We start from the raw sequence: 19,796 nt of genomic DNA, 5'->3' as shown, positions 1-19,796 counted from the left end.
GCCACGCCCCCTCCCAAAAATAAAAAACCCAAAAACAAAAACAGTCCTAATTAGTAGGATACAAAAACAATTGACGTATCTTTTTTTTCAGATATAGCAAGGGATATATACCGCTAACTGCCTCACCATTAAAAAAAAGACGACAGAGAACAGTAGATTAATGAAAAATGCCACGCCCCCTCCCCCGAAAAAACCCAAAAACTGTCCCAATCAGTACCAAAACAATCGATGCATCTTTCAGAACACATCAGTTGTAGGCTATTTGTAGACCGTGAGCCACAATATGGGGCACTCCTCGTATGCTTAGTGCGTTTTGGCTTCGAATCGAGTAGCCGTCCTAGAAATAGTCGTCTGTTACCAATCCTTACTGAGGGAGGGGGGGTGTGTCTCCCCCCCGCCAAAAAAATAAAAATAAAAATAAATAAATAAATAAATCCTGTGTGTAATTCACTTTACCACTAGGTGGCGGAAAAATTCATTTCATAAGGACATCCACTTGATGAAGGACCCTCGTTTTTTGTCATGTGAATAAACATTGGTTTAAAAATGATGTCACTTCCAGGTGACAGTGGCGTCGGTGTAATGAACGCACAACAAAGAATGTAACGCAACCGACAAACACCACCAACGTAGTTCTATGTACTCATTTATTAGCACTGTTATTGTGAACATTTAAATCAGGTATTTATAAGTTACAGCGTGAAAATATGAGACCCCCGTGATTATTTCTGATCTCCTTAAATGTCTGTATAGCACTTTTCCTCCTGCATAGTCTTTTTTTTTGGGTGGGTGGGGGGGTTGTCTTTACCTGAGGTGGGGGTCCCAGGAACAAGACTAAAGGGCATTACAATGGCCCCATAAGGAATCCCATGCTGTGAAAGATTCTCGCAACCTTTCTGCAACATTATAAAAACATCATTAAAACATCACATGAGCGTTGGCCATTAGGCTGGAATACTGACAGTTTAAGAAGGGACAGAACACCATAAGCCCTACCCCACGTAAAAACAATTTAATGGCAAGCCCCTTATGTGTATAACCCCCGACCCCCCACACCCCTACCCCTCCTTGTACATACACACAAAAGACCTCAGTTCTCGAAAGAGAAGCCTGACTTTTGCCCACTGCTGTCAGTCTTCACAGAGAGATCCAAATGCACTGTAACCACTCCCCCCCCCCCCCCCCATACCCCCCCCAACCACCACCAAGATGTTCTTGCCAACTTCCATAGTGGTCTGAGGACTCATCTCTTCAGACTACACCTGAACTAACTATCGCCACTCTGCGGGGCACTCCCAATCTGGGATCATTTTTTTATCACTTAAATCCCTCTACTTTCTTCCTATATTCTGAATGAACGTAGGCCAAACCACGGTGCTGGGGGGGGGGGGTTGGGGGAGTGTAACCTCAGGTGATTCGCAGCCAAATCTGAGGTGAGGTCGAGACGATTCGTCGTAGCTGGGTTTCCGCAGTCGGGTTTCGAACTGGCCGCGCGGTCACAGGTTCCGTTCGTCGTTTCGAGTCGGGTTGAGTTGCCGGGCGGGGTTGAGTCGGGACAGTCGTATCCGTAGTTTTTTTGTAGGCAGTTTTTAACTTTGCAGTTTAAAAAAAAAAAAAAAAACATTTTTGGCGTTTTTTACGGAGACGTTCCCTCGTACGTAGCGGACATGTCGTTGGGCGCGGGCGGGGCGGGGGGGGCGGCGCGCGCACGGGTTCAGAGGTACCCCTCCCTGCGGAACTGCTCTTGCAGGACGTCCCGGTACTCGTCGAACCCGCCCTCCAGGCGCCGCACCGCCCCCCCCTCGCACACCCACAGCTCCTTGCACACCAGCCTGATCATCCGCTCGTCGTGAGAGACCAGCACCACCCCCCCCTGAAAGAAACACAGTCGGCCACGGTCAGCAGAGTGGGAGGGGCTACTGCATGACATCAGTCACTCACTGATTTCAACCAATCGTGGCGCTTTGCCATGGAGAGAAATACTTCATGACTACAGCTCCACCTAATATGGGGTTCGTGAAAGCTCACTCCCCCATTACTGGGTACAGGGCAATAAAACACTCCACCACACCAGGAGAGCTTGAAATCCCAGCCCAGTGACCATAAAAACTAAAAATATTAATCTAATACATCCCTTAATACAGGACTGCCCAACGCTGCTCCTGGAGATCTAGAGAGACGGAGGGAGGGAGGGGAGAGAGAGAGAGGGAGGGAGGGGAGGGAGGGAGGGAGGGAGGGAGGGAGGGGAGAGAGGGAGGGAGAAACAGAGAAACATTGTGAGAGACAGAAAGAAATAGGAGGGGTGAGAGCCGGGATTCTGTACCTTGAAACTGTTGAGTGCTTTAGCCAGGGCCTCAATCGTCTCCATGTCCAGGTGATTGGTCGGTTCGTCCAGGATGTAGAAATTTGGACTGAGGGGAAGTGAGGAGGAGAGAGGGAGAGACAACGGGAAAGGGGGAGAGGAAAGATAGGAAAGATTTATAAACTTATTTAAAAACAGACAACAGTCACAGACAGGCAAGACCCAGAGGGACGATTTGGAGGTCTGACAGACAGACAGAGACAGGCAAAGCGGGTACACGGACAGACGCAGGGACGGACAGACTGAGGTACCAGGGCATGGTCATCTGGGCGAAGGCCACTCTGCTCTTCTGTCCTCCCGACAGACTGGCCACCGGCCGCAGGGCCAGCTCGCCTGTGATCCCATACCGGCCCAACTGGTGCCTGTACTCCTCCTCCGGCCGGCCTGGGGGGGGGGGAGGGAGGGAGAGTAAGAGAGAGTAAGAGAGAGAACGAGAGTGGGGACGGAGTGAGGGAGAAGAGGGAGGGAGCAAGGGGGAGAGAGAAAGAGAGGGAGGGGGAGAGAAAGAGAGGGAGGGATAGAGAAAGAGAGGGAGGGAAAGTAAGACAGAGAAAGAGTGGGGATGGAGTGAGAGAGAAGAAGAGAGAGGGAGCGAGGGGGAGGAAAGAGAGGGAGGGAAAGGAAGAGAGGAGGGAAGAAGGGGATGGGGGTGGAAGGAGAGAGAATAAAGTGATCTGAGGGAATCGAGATGGAGCAAAGTATGGGGGTGGCATCAGGACGATGGTGTGTGTGTGGGTGGTGTGTGGGTGGTGTGGTGTGTTGTGTGCATGCATGCGTGCGTGCGCTGAAATAGTACCTGGGAACTTGTTGAGTAGCAGCTCCACTGAACACACATTGAGGTCCAGCTGGTCTACATGATGCTGGCTAAAGTAGCCAATCTTCAGGTTCCTGTAAAACACACACACACACACCATTACATCATTTATGCCCCACACCTCGAGCGTAAAAGCTCACACCTTCTCGCTTCCAAGCGAGAGAGACCGTTCTTACACCACCTGCGGGCGTGCCACGGGGGGGGGCAGAAGATATTTGTTTCAGAAGTGCATACCCATCACTGCTAAATGAAGGCGTCACGAACGTAAACGTTAATCCACATAACAAAAGTCACTGATCATCGCAAAAACCCCAAGTACCCAAGATAGACCTCCGAACGCAACAGGCACTGGCCTGACTGGCATCAGGACTGGTGATACATACTGCAACCGCTGTCTCAGAGACACAGCTTCAGAGGGCGGGGGGGTACAGAGAAGCAATCCTGGGAGCGGAGATGTTGTGCTCACAGGAGAAGACGTCACGCAATCGTGCATCGATATGACCTATGGGCGTGTCAAGCTCACCTGTGGGCGTGTCAAACTCGAATGTGGGCGTGTCAAACTCAAATGTGGGCGTGTAAAAACTCACCGGTGGGCGTGTCGGATCCCATTAACAGGCGTCAGATCTCCCATCAGCAACTTCAGCAAGGTTGTCTTCCCTGCTCCATTCTCACCGACCTGAGAGAGAGAGAGAGAGAGAGTGAGAGAGAGAGAGAGAGGGAGAGAGAGAGAGAGAGAGACAGAGGGAGAGAGAGAGAGACAGCGATACAGAGAGAGAGAGAGAGAGAGAGAGTTGTCACTACGCTTTGGCAATATGTATTTTTAAATATGTCATGCCAATAAAGCATTTGAATTTGAAAATTTGAATTTGAGAGAGGAAAGCGAGACACAGAGTACTGTAGCACTGTTAGTACTGTAGCAGGAGTAGCAAGCCATAGTAGTACCATACCCATAGGATGGTAGCATGGGCACTGCAGTAGCCGCAGTACTGCAGAGGCAGTAGCAGCAGCCATAGCACGTTAGCTGCAGTGCGCTAGCCGTGCCATTGCAGACGCACATGAGCAGCAGTGCGCTAGCCGTAGCACGTTAGCTGCAGTGCGCTAGCCGCGCCGTTACAGACGCACATTAGCTGCAGTGCGCTAGCCGTAGCACGTTAGCTGCAGTGCGCTAGCCGTGCCGTTACAGACGCACATTAGCTGCAGTGCGCTAGCCGTAGCACGTTAGCTGCAGTGCGCCAGCCGTGCCGTTGCAGACGGACACGAGCAGCAGCGGCGGTGTTAGCGGGGGGGGCGTCCCCGCCGGTTACGTACGATGCAGATGCGGGACTCCAGGTCAGCGGACACGCAGAGCCTGCCGAAGAGCCGCTGCTCTGGGCTGTAGTAGAACTCCAGCTCGTCCAGCTGCAGCACCGGCGGGGAGAGCTTCTCAAAGTTATCGGGGAACCTGGGAGACAGACGGCACGCTTCACTATATACAACACAACAAAAACCGCGTAACACTTGTATGTAATACTCAACGTAATACTTGTACGTAATACTCAGTGTAATACGTGTAATACTCATGACTCATGCCTTACTTTAACGTAACTTCAGACTCCTTTTCTATGGGTTTGAGTTCCGGCCTGGAATGAAAGGAAGCAGAGTGGGGTTTTAATGAGAGAGAGAGAGAGGACACAGGTGCATTGTGGGATTGTGGAGAACGGGGAGGGAAGGGTGGGGCAGGAACTCACAGTTTCTCCAGCAGTTTGAGCTTGCTCTGCACCTGGGCGGCTCTGTTAGCATTGTACCTGAACCTGTCGATGAATACCTGAGAGAGAGAGAGAGAGAGATGGAGAAAGGGAGAGAGGAAAACAGTAAGTATATCTGTCACTCTCACTCAGTCTATGTTCTTGTGTGTGTGTGTGTGTGTGTGTGTCTGCATCGTACCTGAATGTGCTCTCTGTACTGCAGCTGAGCCTCGTACTCTCTGTGCTGGTTCTTCAGGCGGTCCTCCTTGGTCTTCACAAAGTTCTCGTAGTTGCCGCGGTAACTCTCCAGTCGCTGAGAGTGCAGGTGGACGATGTCGGTTACCACGGCGTTCAAGAAGTTCCGGTCGTGGGACACCACGAGGATGGTTGACTGCCACGTCTGTGGAGGGGTCGAGGTGGTCACTGCAGGCTTTACGGTAGGCGTACCCAAACGTTTAATGCTAAAACGAGCCCCCTATGGCTGAAGACCTCAAAATGGTTTCATCATTTGACACCTTTTTAACCAACGTCACTACCCAGCAGCTGTTTAACACACTAGTGCATGGAAACGCCTCTAAATTATGATGTCGTATCATGGAGATGACCAACTCACAGTACAACGGGAATCAGTTAATCAGCCCAAAGGTGTGCATACCTGCAGATAGTTCTCCAGCCAAAGAATGGCTCTCACGTCCAACATGTTAGTAGGCTCTGTGGGAAAGGAGAGGAGAGGAGGAAGACAGAGAAAGAAAATAGAAAAAACAAAACAAAAAACAGAAGATACTGTTAATGCAGTACCCACAGAAAACGGCATTTTCAAACCATCGCATCCTTGACCTGGAGTATACAACCACTGAATCCGTTTTCATTTTGAACGATTTGCGAAAGCACGTTCACCGGAGGAAAATAAATAAATAAATAAATAAATAAATAATTCTGCTCACCATCGAGTAACAACAGGTCAGGCCTAGAAGGAGAGGGAAAGAGAAGACATTAGCCACCTCAGGCTCAGGTTAGTACCTCAGAGGGCGTTTTCTACCTCAGACAAGGGCGGGAAGTAAGCGATGACTCACCGGGCGAAGAGCGCTCTGGCCAACGCCAACCTCATCCTCCAGCCCCCGGAGAACTCCCTGTGCGGGACACACAAGTGTGACATCACGTCACTCCCCTCACCGTTTAAAACGGCCCTCTCGGGGGGGGGGGGGGGGCTACGTACCGTACGGCGTGGGACATGCAGGCTCGAGCGGCGGGCACCTACTTGGTTGTCTGCTGTTGCATTCTGGGAGTGAAGCCCAGACCTGCCAGGATCACGGATGCTCTGAGGGAGAGAGAGAGAGAGAGAGAGAGAGGGAAGGGGGGGCAGAGAGGGGGGCGCAGAGAAAGAGAGAGGGAGGGCAGAGAGGAGGGAGTCAGTCGATCGCCCAAAGCCCCCACACGTCTCATCGCACAGGTGTGTCTCGTTGCACAGGTGTGTCCAGTCACACAGGTATGTCTCATCGCACAGGTGTGTCTAGTCGCACAGGTGTGTCTCACGTCTCGTTGCACAGGTATGTCTCATTGCACAGGTGTGTCCAGTCACACAGCTATGTCTCATTGCACAGGTGTGTCTCACGTCTTGTTGCACAGGTGTGTCTCACGTCTCATCGCACAGGTGTGTCTTGTTGCACAGGTGTGTCTCACGTCTCGTTGCACAGCTATGTCTCATTGCACAGGTGTGTCTCATTGCACAGGTGTGTCTCAGGTGTGTCTTGTCGCACAGGTGTGTCCAGTCACACAGCTATGTCTCATTGCACAGGTGTGTCTCGTGCCCGGGCTCACCTGGCCGGGGCTTTGTCCGCCTCGATCTCCTCCAGCTTGGCGTAGATCTCCGACAGACGCACGCTCTCCAGCCCGTCCGCCCTGAGGCACAGACAGACAGACAGACAGACGGACAGACAGACAGACAGAGAGACAGACAGACAGACAGACAGACGGACGGACGGACGGACAGACAGACAGACAGACAGACAGACAGACAGACAGACAGACGGGTCAGTTACCGGGAGACAGACCTCGTGACCGGAGGACCCGATTGGGCGCGGCCTTTGTGACGGTGTGTGTGTGTCGTGTGACGCGTGACCCCGGCTCCACTCACGCTCCGGCGGCGATGCGGGCGTTGAGCTGCCGCTCCTGGGCGAGCAGGCCCTCGCGGACGCCGTCGCTCTGCAGGACGCTCCGCAGGGCGGGCGTGTCGTCGCCCTCCACCTCCTGCTCCACGTGCAGGGTGGAGACGTGGGCGGGCACCCGCAGGCTGCGGCTCGCCAGCATCCTCAGCAGCGTGGTCTTGCCCAGCCCGTTCCGGCCAATCAGGCCGTACCGCCGCCCGCTCGTCAGCGTTAGCTCCGCCCCCTGGAGCAGGGACCTGGCACATCACGCTGCGTTACCGCCTGCGCGCGTCTGACCCGAGTTACGGCCTATCCGTAGAGCGGGCGCACACACACTCACACACTCACTCACACACTCACTCACACACGCACACACACGCACGCTCACTCACTCACTCACTCACACACGCACACACACGCACGCTCACTCACTCACTCACTCACTCACACGCTCGCTCACTCACACACGCTCACTCACTCACTCACTCACGCACGCACACTCGCTCACTCACACACTCACTCACACACACACTCACTCACACACACACTCACTCACGCACTCACGCACGCACGCACGCACGCACGCACGCACGCACGCACGCACGCTCGCTCACTCACGCACGCACGCACGCTCGCTCACTCACTCACTCACTCACTCACACTCACGCACGCACACTCACTCACTCACTCACACACGCACGCTCACTCACTCACTCACTCACTCACACTCACGCACGCACGCTCGCTCACTCACTCACACACGCACGCTCACTCACTCACACACTCACGCTCACTCACTCACTCACTCACTCACTCACACACGCACGCTCACTCACTCACTCACACACTCACACACGCACGCTCACTCACTCACTCACTCACACACGCACGCTCACTCACTCACTCACTCACACTCACGCACGCACGCTCACTCACTCACTCACTCACACACGCACGCCACTCCACTCACTCACTCTCACCACGCGCACGTCATCACCATCACTCACACGCACGCCACGACGCTCACTCACCACTCACTCACTCAGCACGCACGCACGCTCACTCACTCACTCACGCACGTCACACTCACCCACACTCGCCACTCACTCACACACGCACTCACTCACTCACTCACTACCACTCACTCCCACTCACTCACTACACTACGCACGCATCCCCTCCCACTCACCACTCACTCACTCACTCACTCACTCACTCACTCACTCACTCACTGAGTGAGTAAATGAGGCTCTCATATGCCATCACCTGTTTTTTTATTTCCGATTTTATAGGTTAAAAAAATTTACCGTAATAATTAATAAAGCAATAAAAGGAGCTAACCACGGATAGAAAGGAGGGAGAGAGTGAGAGAAAGAAAGAGAGAGAGATGAGAGAGACAGAATTCAGAAGAGGAAGTAAAATCAGGCGGGCAGAGAAGGAGCCGGTCTCCGTGACGACTGCCGCTCACCGCTCCCCGAACGCCACGTCGAAGTTCTCGATGCGGACGTCGTAGCTGCGGTTCTTCCCGGACGCGTCGACGCGTTTGTCCTTCTTGTTGCTGGCCTGGCTGGCCGACGCCTCCTCCAGGACTCTGACGGCAAGGGAAAGAGAGACGGTGCGATGGAAGCGTTCCTGACTTCAGTGAACCCGATATCGGCTGGCTTGCGCCCCGCAGAGAAAGGCTTGCGCTGGCAAGCTGATCGGACTGTGCCATGTAAAACACTAAGACAGCTCTCTTTAGGTTTTACTTATTCCTGGTGTGCGTGTGTGTGTGTGTGTGTGTGTGTGTGTGCGTGAACGAATGAGTGAGTGTGTGTGTGCGCGCAGGTGTGTGTATTTATACAAACGAGTGTATATGTGCGAGTGACTGAATGAGTGAGCGTATGTGTGTTTGTTTGTGTGTGATGTATATACATATGTGTGTGTGTGTGTGTGTGTGTGTGTGAGAGAGAGAGAGAGAGAACATATGACTCACAGAGGGCCGGGTGTTTTCTGTGAATCTCGCTCATTCCTCCTCTCGTGTTTGGCCTTCAGTTTGGCCTCGGCCTTCTCCAGCTTCTTCGAGTCCACCGTCTGAGGAGAACCGGAGGGAGGGAGGGAGGGAGGGAGGGAAACAGAGAGGAGAAAGGAAGAGAGGAGGACAGATAGGACAGGGGGAGAGAGAGAAGGAGAGGAACAAGAGACGGGGAGAGCGAAGGAGATAAAAGGGAGGGAGGGAGAGGGACGGGGAGAGAGAGGGAGACAGACAGAGAGAGAGAGGGGAAAGAGAGAGAGAGAGGGGGGGGGCAGAGACCAGGAAAGGATAGTGGTTCAGTATTTTATACCTCTGTATACATGTCTGGAAATCACATTTCAGGCCTCTCTTTTTGTCTGGATAACGATGGAGGAGGATAACCTGAATCATCCAGATCTGTCACCCACACATTTGTGAACTCATAAAACGACGGAGGATGCGGGTATCCGATCGTGTGCTCTCGTTTTCCCCACTTCTATTTCCGTCGCCAGCGTTTTCAGCAAAGCCACGGAAAAACAAAAGGTCTGCTCTCCAGGCGCCATTTTCTTTTCGGCAGTGAGGCAGTCTGGGAAGACGCGGCCATTTTCCCCCTCAGCTCCTCACCGAGCTCTGTCCTCTCGTCAGCTTCCAGATGCCCTGGACGTCGTTCGCTGCGCTGTCTGGAGGAGCGAAAAAAAAGCGAAGGGAGGAAAGCAGAGGAGAAAGAAAGAAAGGGAGGGGGGGAGGAGACAAGATGGGAATAAAAAAGGTGGTGGGGGGGGGGGGGGGTCAGGGCCGAAGTTGACCTTTATCTGAGGTACGCTGGCATGACATCGCGGCACTCGAAATCACATCATTTTACTTGCTTGTTGTACAACGTTAACCCATTAATGCCCATATTTTTACATAAGCATCTACGATCCGAAAAATGTTCACAGATGGAAAAAGAGTGGCAGAGGACTCTGGCAACTTTGGGTTGCCCACGGGCTTAAATGGGCTAAGTGACACGATGCTTACGTGGGCGGGGGCGCAGCCGTGCTACAACAGCTCAGCGGGGTCACCGGGTCACACCCCCCCCCCGCCCCCCGTTACCGTGGCACCCAACGCGAGGCCAAAACAGCCGACGCGGACGAACAATCGGCCGGGGCAGTCAGCGGAAGCTCAGACTGAGAGAGAATGTAGTGGAGCTCAGCGACGGGGAGCCAGCGGCGTCGCCGTCCGCGGCAAACCAAAATGTCTCCCCTCGAGATTTCGGCGAGAGCGCTGTTTAGTTCCCTCGGCTGTGGACGCGCTGTCTTCAGCTCACCGGGCTAATCGTGTCCCCTCGCTGAAAATTCCGGCGAGCGAGACAAGCCGGAATTCTGAGCCGCTTCAGGACGAGGTTTATACGCTGGGTTTTCCCACACGCTTCCGGCTGGGCCACAGCTGGTCTGTGACACGCACCAGCTGTGTGACGCTGCTCTCCAGCTGGTCAAAGCTGGTCAAAGCTGGTCAAAGCTGGTCAAAGCTGGCGGACCAGCTGAGTGCGCTAGGCCGGTCGGCTGGTGAGCGGCTGGCGGTCAAAGCTGCAAGTGTCAGAAACACAGCTTAAACTAGTCTGAGCAGCTTTAGGCCGGTTTAAGCTTGAATCTTTTTCAGCAGGGTGGTGTGCAGTGTTCCGTAAGGGGGGGGGGGGGGGGGGAGGCGCAGCCGTTCACAGCTAGGTTTACCCCTGGGGCATTTGGGAGAGAACCGGAATTATACGCATGTGCTGAGCAGTGATGTGTGGGATGATAGACAGACGACCACCCCCCCCCCCCCCAGGGGTGCGGGCTGTTACCGTATTCCGCAGAGATCTGAGACAGCTGCACCGGAGCATCTAGAAGGACCTGCTTCTGAGGAGCGTAGCAGTTATTCCTGAGTGGGGCACAAAGAAGAGGGCAGTTATTCCTGAGGGGACAAAGACATGAGAAGGGGGGCAGGTGTTTTTTTTGACTGGGTGAAGAGAGAGCAGACATTTATGAGATGGAGAAAGAGGAGCAGTTATTCCCAAAAAAAAGTGGGGTGGCGATTTTAGGGGGAACAATGTGTTGTGGTGGTATCGTGACAGAGGCTCCACTCACAGCTTCAGAGTGTTGAACATCTGCAGGCAGATGTCGCGGACGTCCTCCTCGTTCTTACAGTCCGCGGACACTTCCTGCAACACGCCTCCGATCGCCTCAAAGACCTCCTCCCCATCTTCAAAATCCGCCCCGCCACAGTCCAACACGCCTGACGAGCACGCACACGAGACGACAGGGGGGCACACTTTTAAACTCCGTAGGGAGTCACACTAATTACAACTGATGACTCATTGTTTGTGTGACGTATTCGCTCTGCGACAAATTCATCATGCGCAGTAATATTCGCGATAGCTCGAGATCTCAATCGTCACTGTTGTCCAAAAGGGATTTAGGAGTGTTTGTTGCGGGAAATGGATGGCTAGTAATCTCACCGTGGTAGAGCAGTCGGAAGGACCGAGTGGCAATCTGAGGCTACATACACCCCAGTCACCGCTGGCGTCCCAACACACTTTTACGCTTCAGCTACTGAGACACGAACGGCACGGAACAGTAGTCCCACACTGTTGATTTACTACCAACTAAGCACATATAGCGCCGCTGTTACCACGTTCATCTTACCTTTCCCGTTTTCTTAACGCTAGCTACGATCCGACCGAGACAGTTTCATCTCAAACTGTTCGTTCGTTTCTTTAGTGAAGTTTAACATGGCGTGTGTGTATGACAGTCATTCCGGAACGTGCGGAACCTGTCAGTTTACATCCGATCACCTCCTGCGACTTACCAGTGATATAATCGAAGACTTCTGTATCGATTTCTGGAAACTCACTCCTCAGAATATCCACATATGTCGCCATGATACACCGGCTACGTCCGCAAGGAACGCGCATGGGCGTTGCAGAAGCAAAGTATCTCCAAGTACAGTGCACTGTCGGAGTTGTAGTTTTTTACTGTAAAGTAGCCGCAGATCTATATTACATTTAACCAATTCACGTATTCTCATAGCCTATTGATTTGACATGAAGACAGAGTTACTGGAAGGCTATCGTTTTGGTCGCATTTCTCATTACATTCTTATTTCCGTTACTGTGCTATTTCTTAATCTTTTCCATACGCAATTTCTCAAATTTGGAACCCGAGTGATGTCATAATCGCCACGCCTCTCTGGCAATTTTTTTGCAACATTGTAGCGAAGTTGATGCAAATCTTTTTATCTAATGTAAATTTAACCAAGCTGGTTAAATTAGGGAAAATAGGGTAACCAGTAACCAGTCTGGCGCCTCTGCTCTTGTTCATGCAAGCTGACCATGCCAAGCAATGCCTAATATGATAAAAGGTAAACCATTGTTTTGAGATGTGCAAGGCATAAAGACATATTATCGAGTAAACTCTGTCAGCATTCACTCATTCAAGTAACATTTGCTACTTTATAAAAAAACATTTTCTCATGAAGTCCCGCAGCTCAAGGTCACCAGTCATTGAGCTTGAAAGCCCTCTGAGTGTCCTAGTAACAACTTATTCTTTGCTGTTATATTGTGATTTTTTTTCTCAAAATGCACGATCTTCAGCAGGGACTGAGAGAGAACAACCAAAATTTCACTGAAAATGTGGATGAATGTGAGTCTTAACTGCTTTTGCCCTGTGACGTTTTTATCATCAGGGATATATTTTGTGGTTTTTGGCGCGTAACATATTTGGCTCCTGGCTGGACTTCATTAGCACGGTTCACTTGGCCCTCTGGTGAACTCAAACCAATTTTAGCGTTGTTTTCGCTTTAGCTTTTGTCTGCATCCATTTGCGCCCCACAGGAAGTGATGTAACTTCGACCACAGCTGCAAAATCCATCTTATATAATGTAGCATGAAAACTTACTCCCGTATTTGAGGGAGTCTTTTTTTTTTTTTTTACATGTATGATTATTTTGGTTTCGCTGACAGCGTATCGTGATATTAACCAAATTTGCATGGTGTTACCTTGCAGTTAAAGTTGAAGGGCGCACACAGTAAAATGTCCAGTGTTTATTAAACTCTAGCAGAGTGTATAGATGCGTCCAACGGGGATCATATGTACTCTGTAAGCGTTGATTTAACACTGAACATTTTACTGTGCGCTAGTAGTTAGAATAATTTAGAATGACATCTCTCATGTAAAGCACCCGTGATATTTTTGCACGATCTACATATATTCCGTTGAACAAATGCATGATAACCTGTGTTTCCTATGGAGACCCAGGTCTGTTGTATAAAGAGGACCTACTATAAAATGGTTCCTCTTGACAACCACTCACTTTGACTACAACACTCAAATAACTGGGTATGCAAATCATTTGTGCCGTGACAGGCTTGACGATATTATTTACTTTTTAGCTCATTTTGGTAAATATCCACTTTTTCAACTTTCTTTCAGAAATTGGCGTCTCCTGTACTGTTATTCTTTGTGTACCCTTGTGTAGTGTACCAAGTTTGCAAAACCATGGATGTGTAGATCTTTGTTTTGAGAAACTACTGTTTTTTCATTCTAGAAACAAAATCAAAGTTTCGCACTGATTTTTTTTTATTTTATCACCCTACTTTCTCAGTACAACCAATCAATGACTAATACATTATGAGAAATTAAGGGAAATCAGTCAGGGGATCGTTTTAATGCATTGCTTCGTTTTTTTTTTTTTCATTGTAACGGCTTTATTGAGAGAAAAAATCTTTCTACGGCATTATTATTATGAAAAGCGTACAAACCGTCCGTGCTACATAAGTATTGGGCATGCCCCGCCAAGCCGTAACCTGGCGGATGGTATTCCTGCCATCCCAATCACATCAAGTCTTATGCCAGCCGCGCGCTTCAGACCATTTGTTTTCACAGTGCGCATGAGCACTGCCCACACTAGCCTCTCCCCCCTGTGTGCTTCAGGCTGCCCTTGGTACTTTCGCATGCGCACACAATTCGGGCGGCTGTCCGACAGAGACGGTGGTTAAGCTGTGTAATGGCGGCCGCGGTGTTGCTGTCTTCGGAGAGCCCCGGCCCCAACTTTACGGTGGGCAGTACCGGAGAGGCGACAGTCGCCGGTAACGGACTGGGGGCAGCAGGACCGGCCTCTTGGAACCGTGCTCTTGACAGGGCACTGGACGAAGCGGCGGCCACCGGTTGCCTCCATCTCAGCGGCAGGAAGCTGAAGGAGTTCCCGACGAGCGCCGCTAACCACGACCTCTCCGACACGACAAGGGCCGGTATGCAGCGGTCGAGGGTCGGGGTTGACTTACGGAGGGAGTCGATTAGCGTGTGGAAAGCTAAAGAACGTAGCCAGTCAGCATTCCCTAATGGTTTCCGCGTAGCTCTCCGTTAGACCTCTGCCCAAGGAGTCTGTATATAGAGGTTCTTGTTTTTTAGCGCAGATAGAGGTACACACGGGCGTGAAAGTTGGCGGACAAGTTTCTGTTTACGCCTTCAGGACGGTAGAGGTGGAAGTTTTGAAGTTTCTCTACGGCGAGCATGATTCGAGCCTGAGCAAAACGTAACACTTCGAAAGAGGAAACGTTTCGGCTTTGGTTTGATAACGACGGCTTGGTCTTCGGGTGCCAAACCAGCCAGTCAGTCACGGAGATAGCTGATTATCAAGATGCGGAAAAGAACATTCCTGACTGCTGCTTAGCTGCGCTGTTTGTATCCAGCAAATCAGAAGCTATGCGCAAAAGTGAAAAAAAGTAACAACTCTGACTCTGGAGTTCTGTACGCCGCGTACGTTAGCAGCTCATCTTGTCTAGTGTGTTTTGTTTGTGCAGTTGAATTGTGTGTACAGGGATCAGAGTCATTGTAAACAAGACATTTTGCTGTATTGTCTTGCGGTTCGCTTGTGGGAGCAGTCCCGTTGCGCTCGGCGGCTCCTATAACGTTGCCTTAAAGTGTGTGGACCAACACCCTGTCTAATTAGCATTAGAAACTAATTGAAATGCGAACATTGAAGTTAGCAGCGTTACGGGTTTCAGATGCTGACGTCGTCTGTGTGCATATCCCCGGGTGAGTGCCACAGAAAATTTGAAGTTTGTTTTTGCGCGTCCGTTGTCTGTGCAGGGCTGCGTCTGCGCGCTCAAGTGTTGAGTGATTCCAGTGCCCACAGCCCGTCATTCCTGTCACTCCAAAACCGTCATTGCCGAGTCCACGTTTCTCTGTCATGTAAATGGGATTGCTCGTTGCACTTGTTGCAGTGTTCTCGCAGACGCATGCATGAAATACGCCGTGAATCAATTTCCTTCGGACTTCTGTTTTGTCAGGTCGGAGATATTTTGCATTTGACAGGTTATTAATTTGTTAATAGAATGAGCATTATGGTGCCTTGGACAACAGTACAGCAACTGTGCCTCACCAGAATTTCAAACCTGCAACCTTCTGGTTACAAACCTGGCTACTTTGACGCAAAACCATCCCTTTCAGACTTATGGCCTTGGGTAATGGAAGTGCAAGTAAAAAAAAGGTTGTTGGTCTGGACAGAGCAAGCGATGGTGTGCGATGGAGAGAGGGATGGTGTGAAGGACAGCGAGTGGAAGAGGAGGATGAATTAATCTAATTGCCCCTGTGTGTGTGTGTGTGTATGAGTGCGTGTTTGGGGGTTTGTGTGTGTGTGTGCGTGTGCATGTGTATGTTTGTGTGTGTTTGTGTTTCAGTTTGCCTCAAAGCAGCATCAGCTATGCTCTGGCCAGAAATACTCAATACTTCAATAAAATGGGGAAATTGTAAAGGTCCACCAGTAATTTCACAGTCCTGCAAAGTACTGACTAGCACTAAACAATGAAGTGTAGTGTTGCACAGTTAGTTGGTTTTATAAGTGTACAAGTGCTGGCTGTCCCAGCTGAGGTAGTGCCATGCTCTGAAGTTATTTTATGAGGTGGGAAAACGCCAAAGGTGTGTGTGAGAACGGAGGGGCGTGACAAGATGCCAGATTACAGCGTGTGTTCGTGTGCATGTGTGCATGTGAGCATGTGTGTGTGAGTGTGTTTGTGTGCGTGTGTGCATGTGAGCGTGTGTGTGCTGCGTGTGTGTGTGCGTGTGTTTGTGTGTGGGTGAGATTTTCTATATATTTGTGTGAGTGTGTGTGTGCGCGCGCACACGAGTGTGGTGTGCTTGTGCGTGTCTGTGCGCATGTGTGTGTGTGTATGTGCGTGTCTGTGCACACGTGTGTGTGTCTGTGCGCATGCGTGTGTGTGTGTGCGCGCGTGTGTGTGTCTGTGCGCATGCGTGTGTGTGTGCACGTGTGTGTCTGTGCACGCGTGTGTATGTCTGTGCACGCGTGTGTGTGTCTGTGCGCATGTATGTGTCTGCGCATGTGTGTGTGTGCGCGTGCGTGTGTGTGCGCGTGCGTGTGTGTGTGTGCGTGTGTCTCTCTCTCTGCACGTGTTTTCTGAGAGCGGCGCGTCTCGGTGGGAGAGCTCCGTACAGGAAGCAGACGTGTCGCGGGTCGGTGCTGCTTCCTGCATCCCTTAGCGCAGCTGCAGGGATAAATATAGGCCCTGACTGGGAAAGCCATCACCTGCGGTACAGCATCACACACAGTACAATACATCACACGCTATTAACCATCACACACAGTACAATACATCACACGCTATTAACCATCACACACAGTACAATACATCACACGCTATTAACCATCACACACAGTACAATACATCATCACACACAGTACAATACATCACACGCTATTAACCATCACACACAGTACAATACATCACACGCTATTAACCATCACACACAGTACAATACATCACACGCTATTAACCATTACACACAGTACAATACATCACACGCTATTAACCATCACACACAGTACAATACATCACACGCTATTAACCATTACACACAGTACAATACATCACACGCTATTAACCATTACACACAGTACAATACATCACACGCTATTAACCATTACACACAGTACAATACATCACACGCTATTAACCATCACACACAGTACAATACATCACACGCTATTAACCATCACACACAGTACAATACATCACACGCTATTAACCATCACACACAGTACAATACATCACACGCTATTAACCATTACACACAGTACAATACATCACACGCTATTAACCATTACACACAGTACAATACATCACACGCTATTAACCATTACACACAGTACAATACATCACACGCTATTAACCATCACACACAGTACAATACATCACACGCTATTAACCATTACACACAGTACAATACATCACACGCTATTAACCATCACACACAGTACAATACATCACACGCTATTAACCATCACATACAGCTACATTACAGCATCACACACACCATTAACTGTCACACACAGCTACATTACAGCATCACACACTATTAACTGTCACACACAGCTACATTACAGCATCACACACTATTAACTGTCACACACAGCTACATTACAGCATCACACACACTATTAACTGTCACACACAGCTACATTACAGCATCACACACACTATTAACTGTCACACACAGCTACATTACAGCATCACACACACTATTAACTGTCACACACAGCTACATTACAGCATCACACACACTATTAACTATCATACACAGCTACATTACAGCTTCACACAGTACAGTACATCACACACGCTACAAACAATGATTAACTCGGAGTAAAAATATTAATCCTCAGACAGAAATAAAAATATCTTAACGCTCTTTCACGTCTTGTTTTGAATTTATGAGCCTGTTTGGAGTGGGTGCCACTTTTTCCTCCACTCCCCCCCCCCCCCCCTCCCCCCGTGGTAGTTTAGGTGTTATCTTGTTTATCTCTGGTTGTCCCAGGTTGGCTCTCAGTCTGCGCTGTGCTTGTGCAGATGAGGACAGACAGCCTTGGGCCCCCGCAGGACAGACAGACTCCCCCCACCCCACCCCCACCCCCCGGCAGCGTTGTGCGGCGGTATTATTAGACCGCTACGCTCCGCCCGTTCGAGACAGGCTGTCAAGATAGCACGGCGTTCGCGGATCTCACCGGCGGCTGTACCAGCTCCCTGCCTTCTGTGTGTGTGTGTGTGTTTGCTTGTGTGTGTGTTTGTTTGTGTGTGTGTGTGTGTGTGTGTGTGTGTGTGTGTGTGTATCCCTTTGTAGAATCCGTTATAAATATTTTTGAGTTTCGATAGAATGTAAACCACTCGCCGTCCTGCCAGGTCCTGGAGCATTCTCCCTCTCCCTCTCTCTCTCTCTGTCTCTCCCTCTCTCTCTCATCCATCAATGCCTCTTTCCCTCTTAAAATTTGACCTGATGTCAGATCAGCGGTCCTTTCCTGGCAGGAGAACTCTCGTAGCGGCGCTGCCATTGTGTGCATTATCCTCGTGTATAATGGCTAATTACACGGTTGCGCAAGTGTGAGCTGTGATGTGACAAAGACGCAAGCATTTCAGACACGCACAGGTAGATGTACCGTTGTGATAACTGTGATGTGACGTCTTCCCTGCATGAGTCATGTTTGGGATGGGTGGAAGGCGTTCTCCTGGTTTCCTGTAACCTGGGCGTAGGTGCTGCTGGGTACTCCTGCGCAGTAGAATGTCAGTTGGTTTGAAATTGTTTTGGTTTCACGGGCAACAGAGAGCCTGCAGTCTCTGGCCAGGTTTGTCTGTGCCAGCCAGCCGGCCTGCTTCACTCTCTCTCTCTCTCTCTCTCCCACCCTCTCTGTCCCTCCCTCCCTCTCTCTCTCTCCCTCCCTCTCTCTCTCTTTCCCTCCCTCTCTCTCCCTCCCTCCCTCTCCCCCCCCCCGTCTCCAGATCTGTCGCGGAATCGTCTGCCGGAGCTGCCGGTGGAGGTGTGCATGTTTGTGTCTCTGGAGAGTCTGAATCTGTATCAGAACTGCCTGCGCTCCCTACCTGAGAGCCTGATCAACCTGCAGGCCCTCACACACCTCAACATCAGGTACCGCACACTCACACACACACACACACACATACCCTCACACACCTCAACATCAGGTACCACACACACACAGACCCTCACACACCTCAACATCAGGTACCGCACACTCACTCACACACACAGGCCCTCACGCACCTCAACATCAGGTACCGCACACACACACACACCCACTCACACACACAGACCCTCACACACCTCAACATCAGGTACCGCACACACACACACACACACACAGACCTGCAGGCCCTCACACACCTCAACATCAGGTACCACACACTCACACACACTCACTCACACACGCACACACACACACACACCTCAACATCAGGTACCACACACTCACTCACTCACACACACACACACACACACACAGGCCCTCACACACCTCAACATCAGGTACCGCACACCCGCACGCACGCACACACCTGCAGGCCCTAACACACCTCAACATCAGGTACCACACATTCAATCACACACACACGTGCGCGCGCACACGCACTCAGACACACACATATACACACACACTCACACACACACACACACACACACACACACACACACACACACACAAACGCATTGACACACTTACACACACACACTCACTGCAACATGCATGCAAACGCTCCTACAGGCAGTCTGATGTACACAGGCATTCACATGAGAACGCTTTCTCTCTCTCTCAGTCTGAATAACAGGTGGGCAATGATCCTGTGAGTTATAACATGGTATTGAACGCAAGTCAAATACCAGCGTATTGGGTGTAAATCTAAGGTGTTTATTAGAGTTGTGTAATGCCCTGAAGGCCCATCTTT

At 50.7% G+C, this 19,796-nt stretch overlaps 2 protein-coding genes across 4 annotated transcripts in view; one reads left to right on the top strand and one right to left on the bottom strand.

The window, feature by feature from the left end:
- Positions 1–630: 630 nt before the first annotated feature.
- On the bottom strand, positions 631–12,004 carry LOC135258230 (ATP-binding cassette sub-family F member 3-like). 3 transcript variants are annotated; one of them, XM_064341567.1, is made up of 21 exons: positions 11,861–12,004; positions 11,140–11,287; positions 10,857–10,933; positions 9,662–9,717; positions 9,020–9,117; positions 8,513–8,635; positions 7,035–7,301; positions 6,719–6,799; positions 6,159–6,218; positions 5,974–6,030; positions 5,845–5,867; positions 5,556–5,611; positions 5,100–5,300; positions 4,904–4,980; positions 4,751–4,795; positions 4,485–4,617; positions 3,764–3,852; positions 3,159–3,250; positions 2,614–2,746; positions 2,324–2,411; positions 631–1,873 (listed from the first exon to the last, which is right to left on the bottom strand). In XM_064341567.1, exons 1-21 carry the CDS (start codon positions 11,964–11,966, stop codon positions 1,715–1,717), a joined length of 2,169 nt encoding a protein of 722 aa, XP_064197637.1. In that variant the 5' UTR covers positions 11,967–12,004; the 3' UTR covers positions 631–1,714. The 3 variants fall into 3 exon arrangements, with proteins under 3 accessions (XP_064197637.1, XP_064197639.1, XP_064197638.1); XM_064341568.1 differs by lacking the exon at positions 631–1,873 and adding an exon at positions 1,880–2,170; XM_064341569.1 differs by lacking the exons at positions 9,662–9,717; positions 10,857–10,933; positions 11,140–11,287; positions 11,861–12,004 and adding an exon at positions 9,440–9,649.
- A 1,882-nt stretch (positions 12,005–13,886) lies between these two features.
- Positions 13,887–19,796, top strand: part of LOC135257929 (DISP complex protein LRCH3-like) — a 19,215-nt gene continuing 13,305 nt past the window's right edge. Inside the window, exons 1-2 of the mRNA XM_064341147.1 lie at positions 13,887–14,300; positions 18,840–18,984. Coding sequence (XP_064197217.1) covers positions 14,057–14,300; positions 18,840–18,984 — 389 coding nt within the window. The 5' untranslated portion in view covers positions 13,887–14,056. The remainder of the gene's footprint in view (positions 14,301–18,839; positions 18,985–19,796) is intronic.

This window comes from Anguilla rostrata, chromosome 6, assembly GCF_018555375.3.
Source record: "Anguilla rostrata isolate EN2019 chromosome 6, ASM1855537v3, whole genome shotgun sequence".
Classification (NCBI taxonomy): Eukaryota; Metazoa; Chordata; class Actinopteri; order Anguilliformes; family Anguillidae; genus Anguilla; species Anguilla rostrata.
The sequence above is the reverse complement of the archived record's forward strand: the minus strand, read 5'-3'. Positions and strand labels throughout refer to the sequence as shown.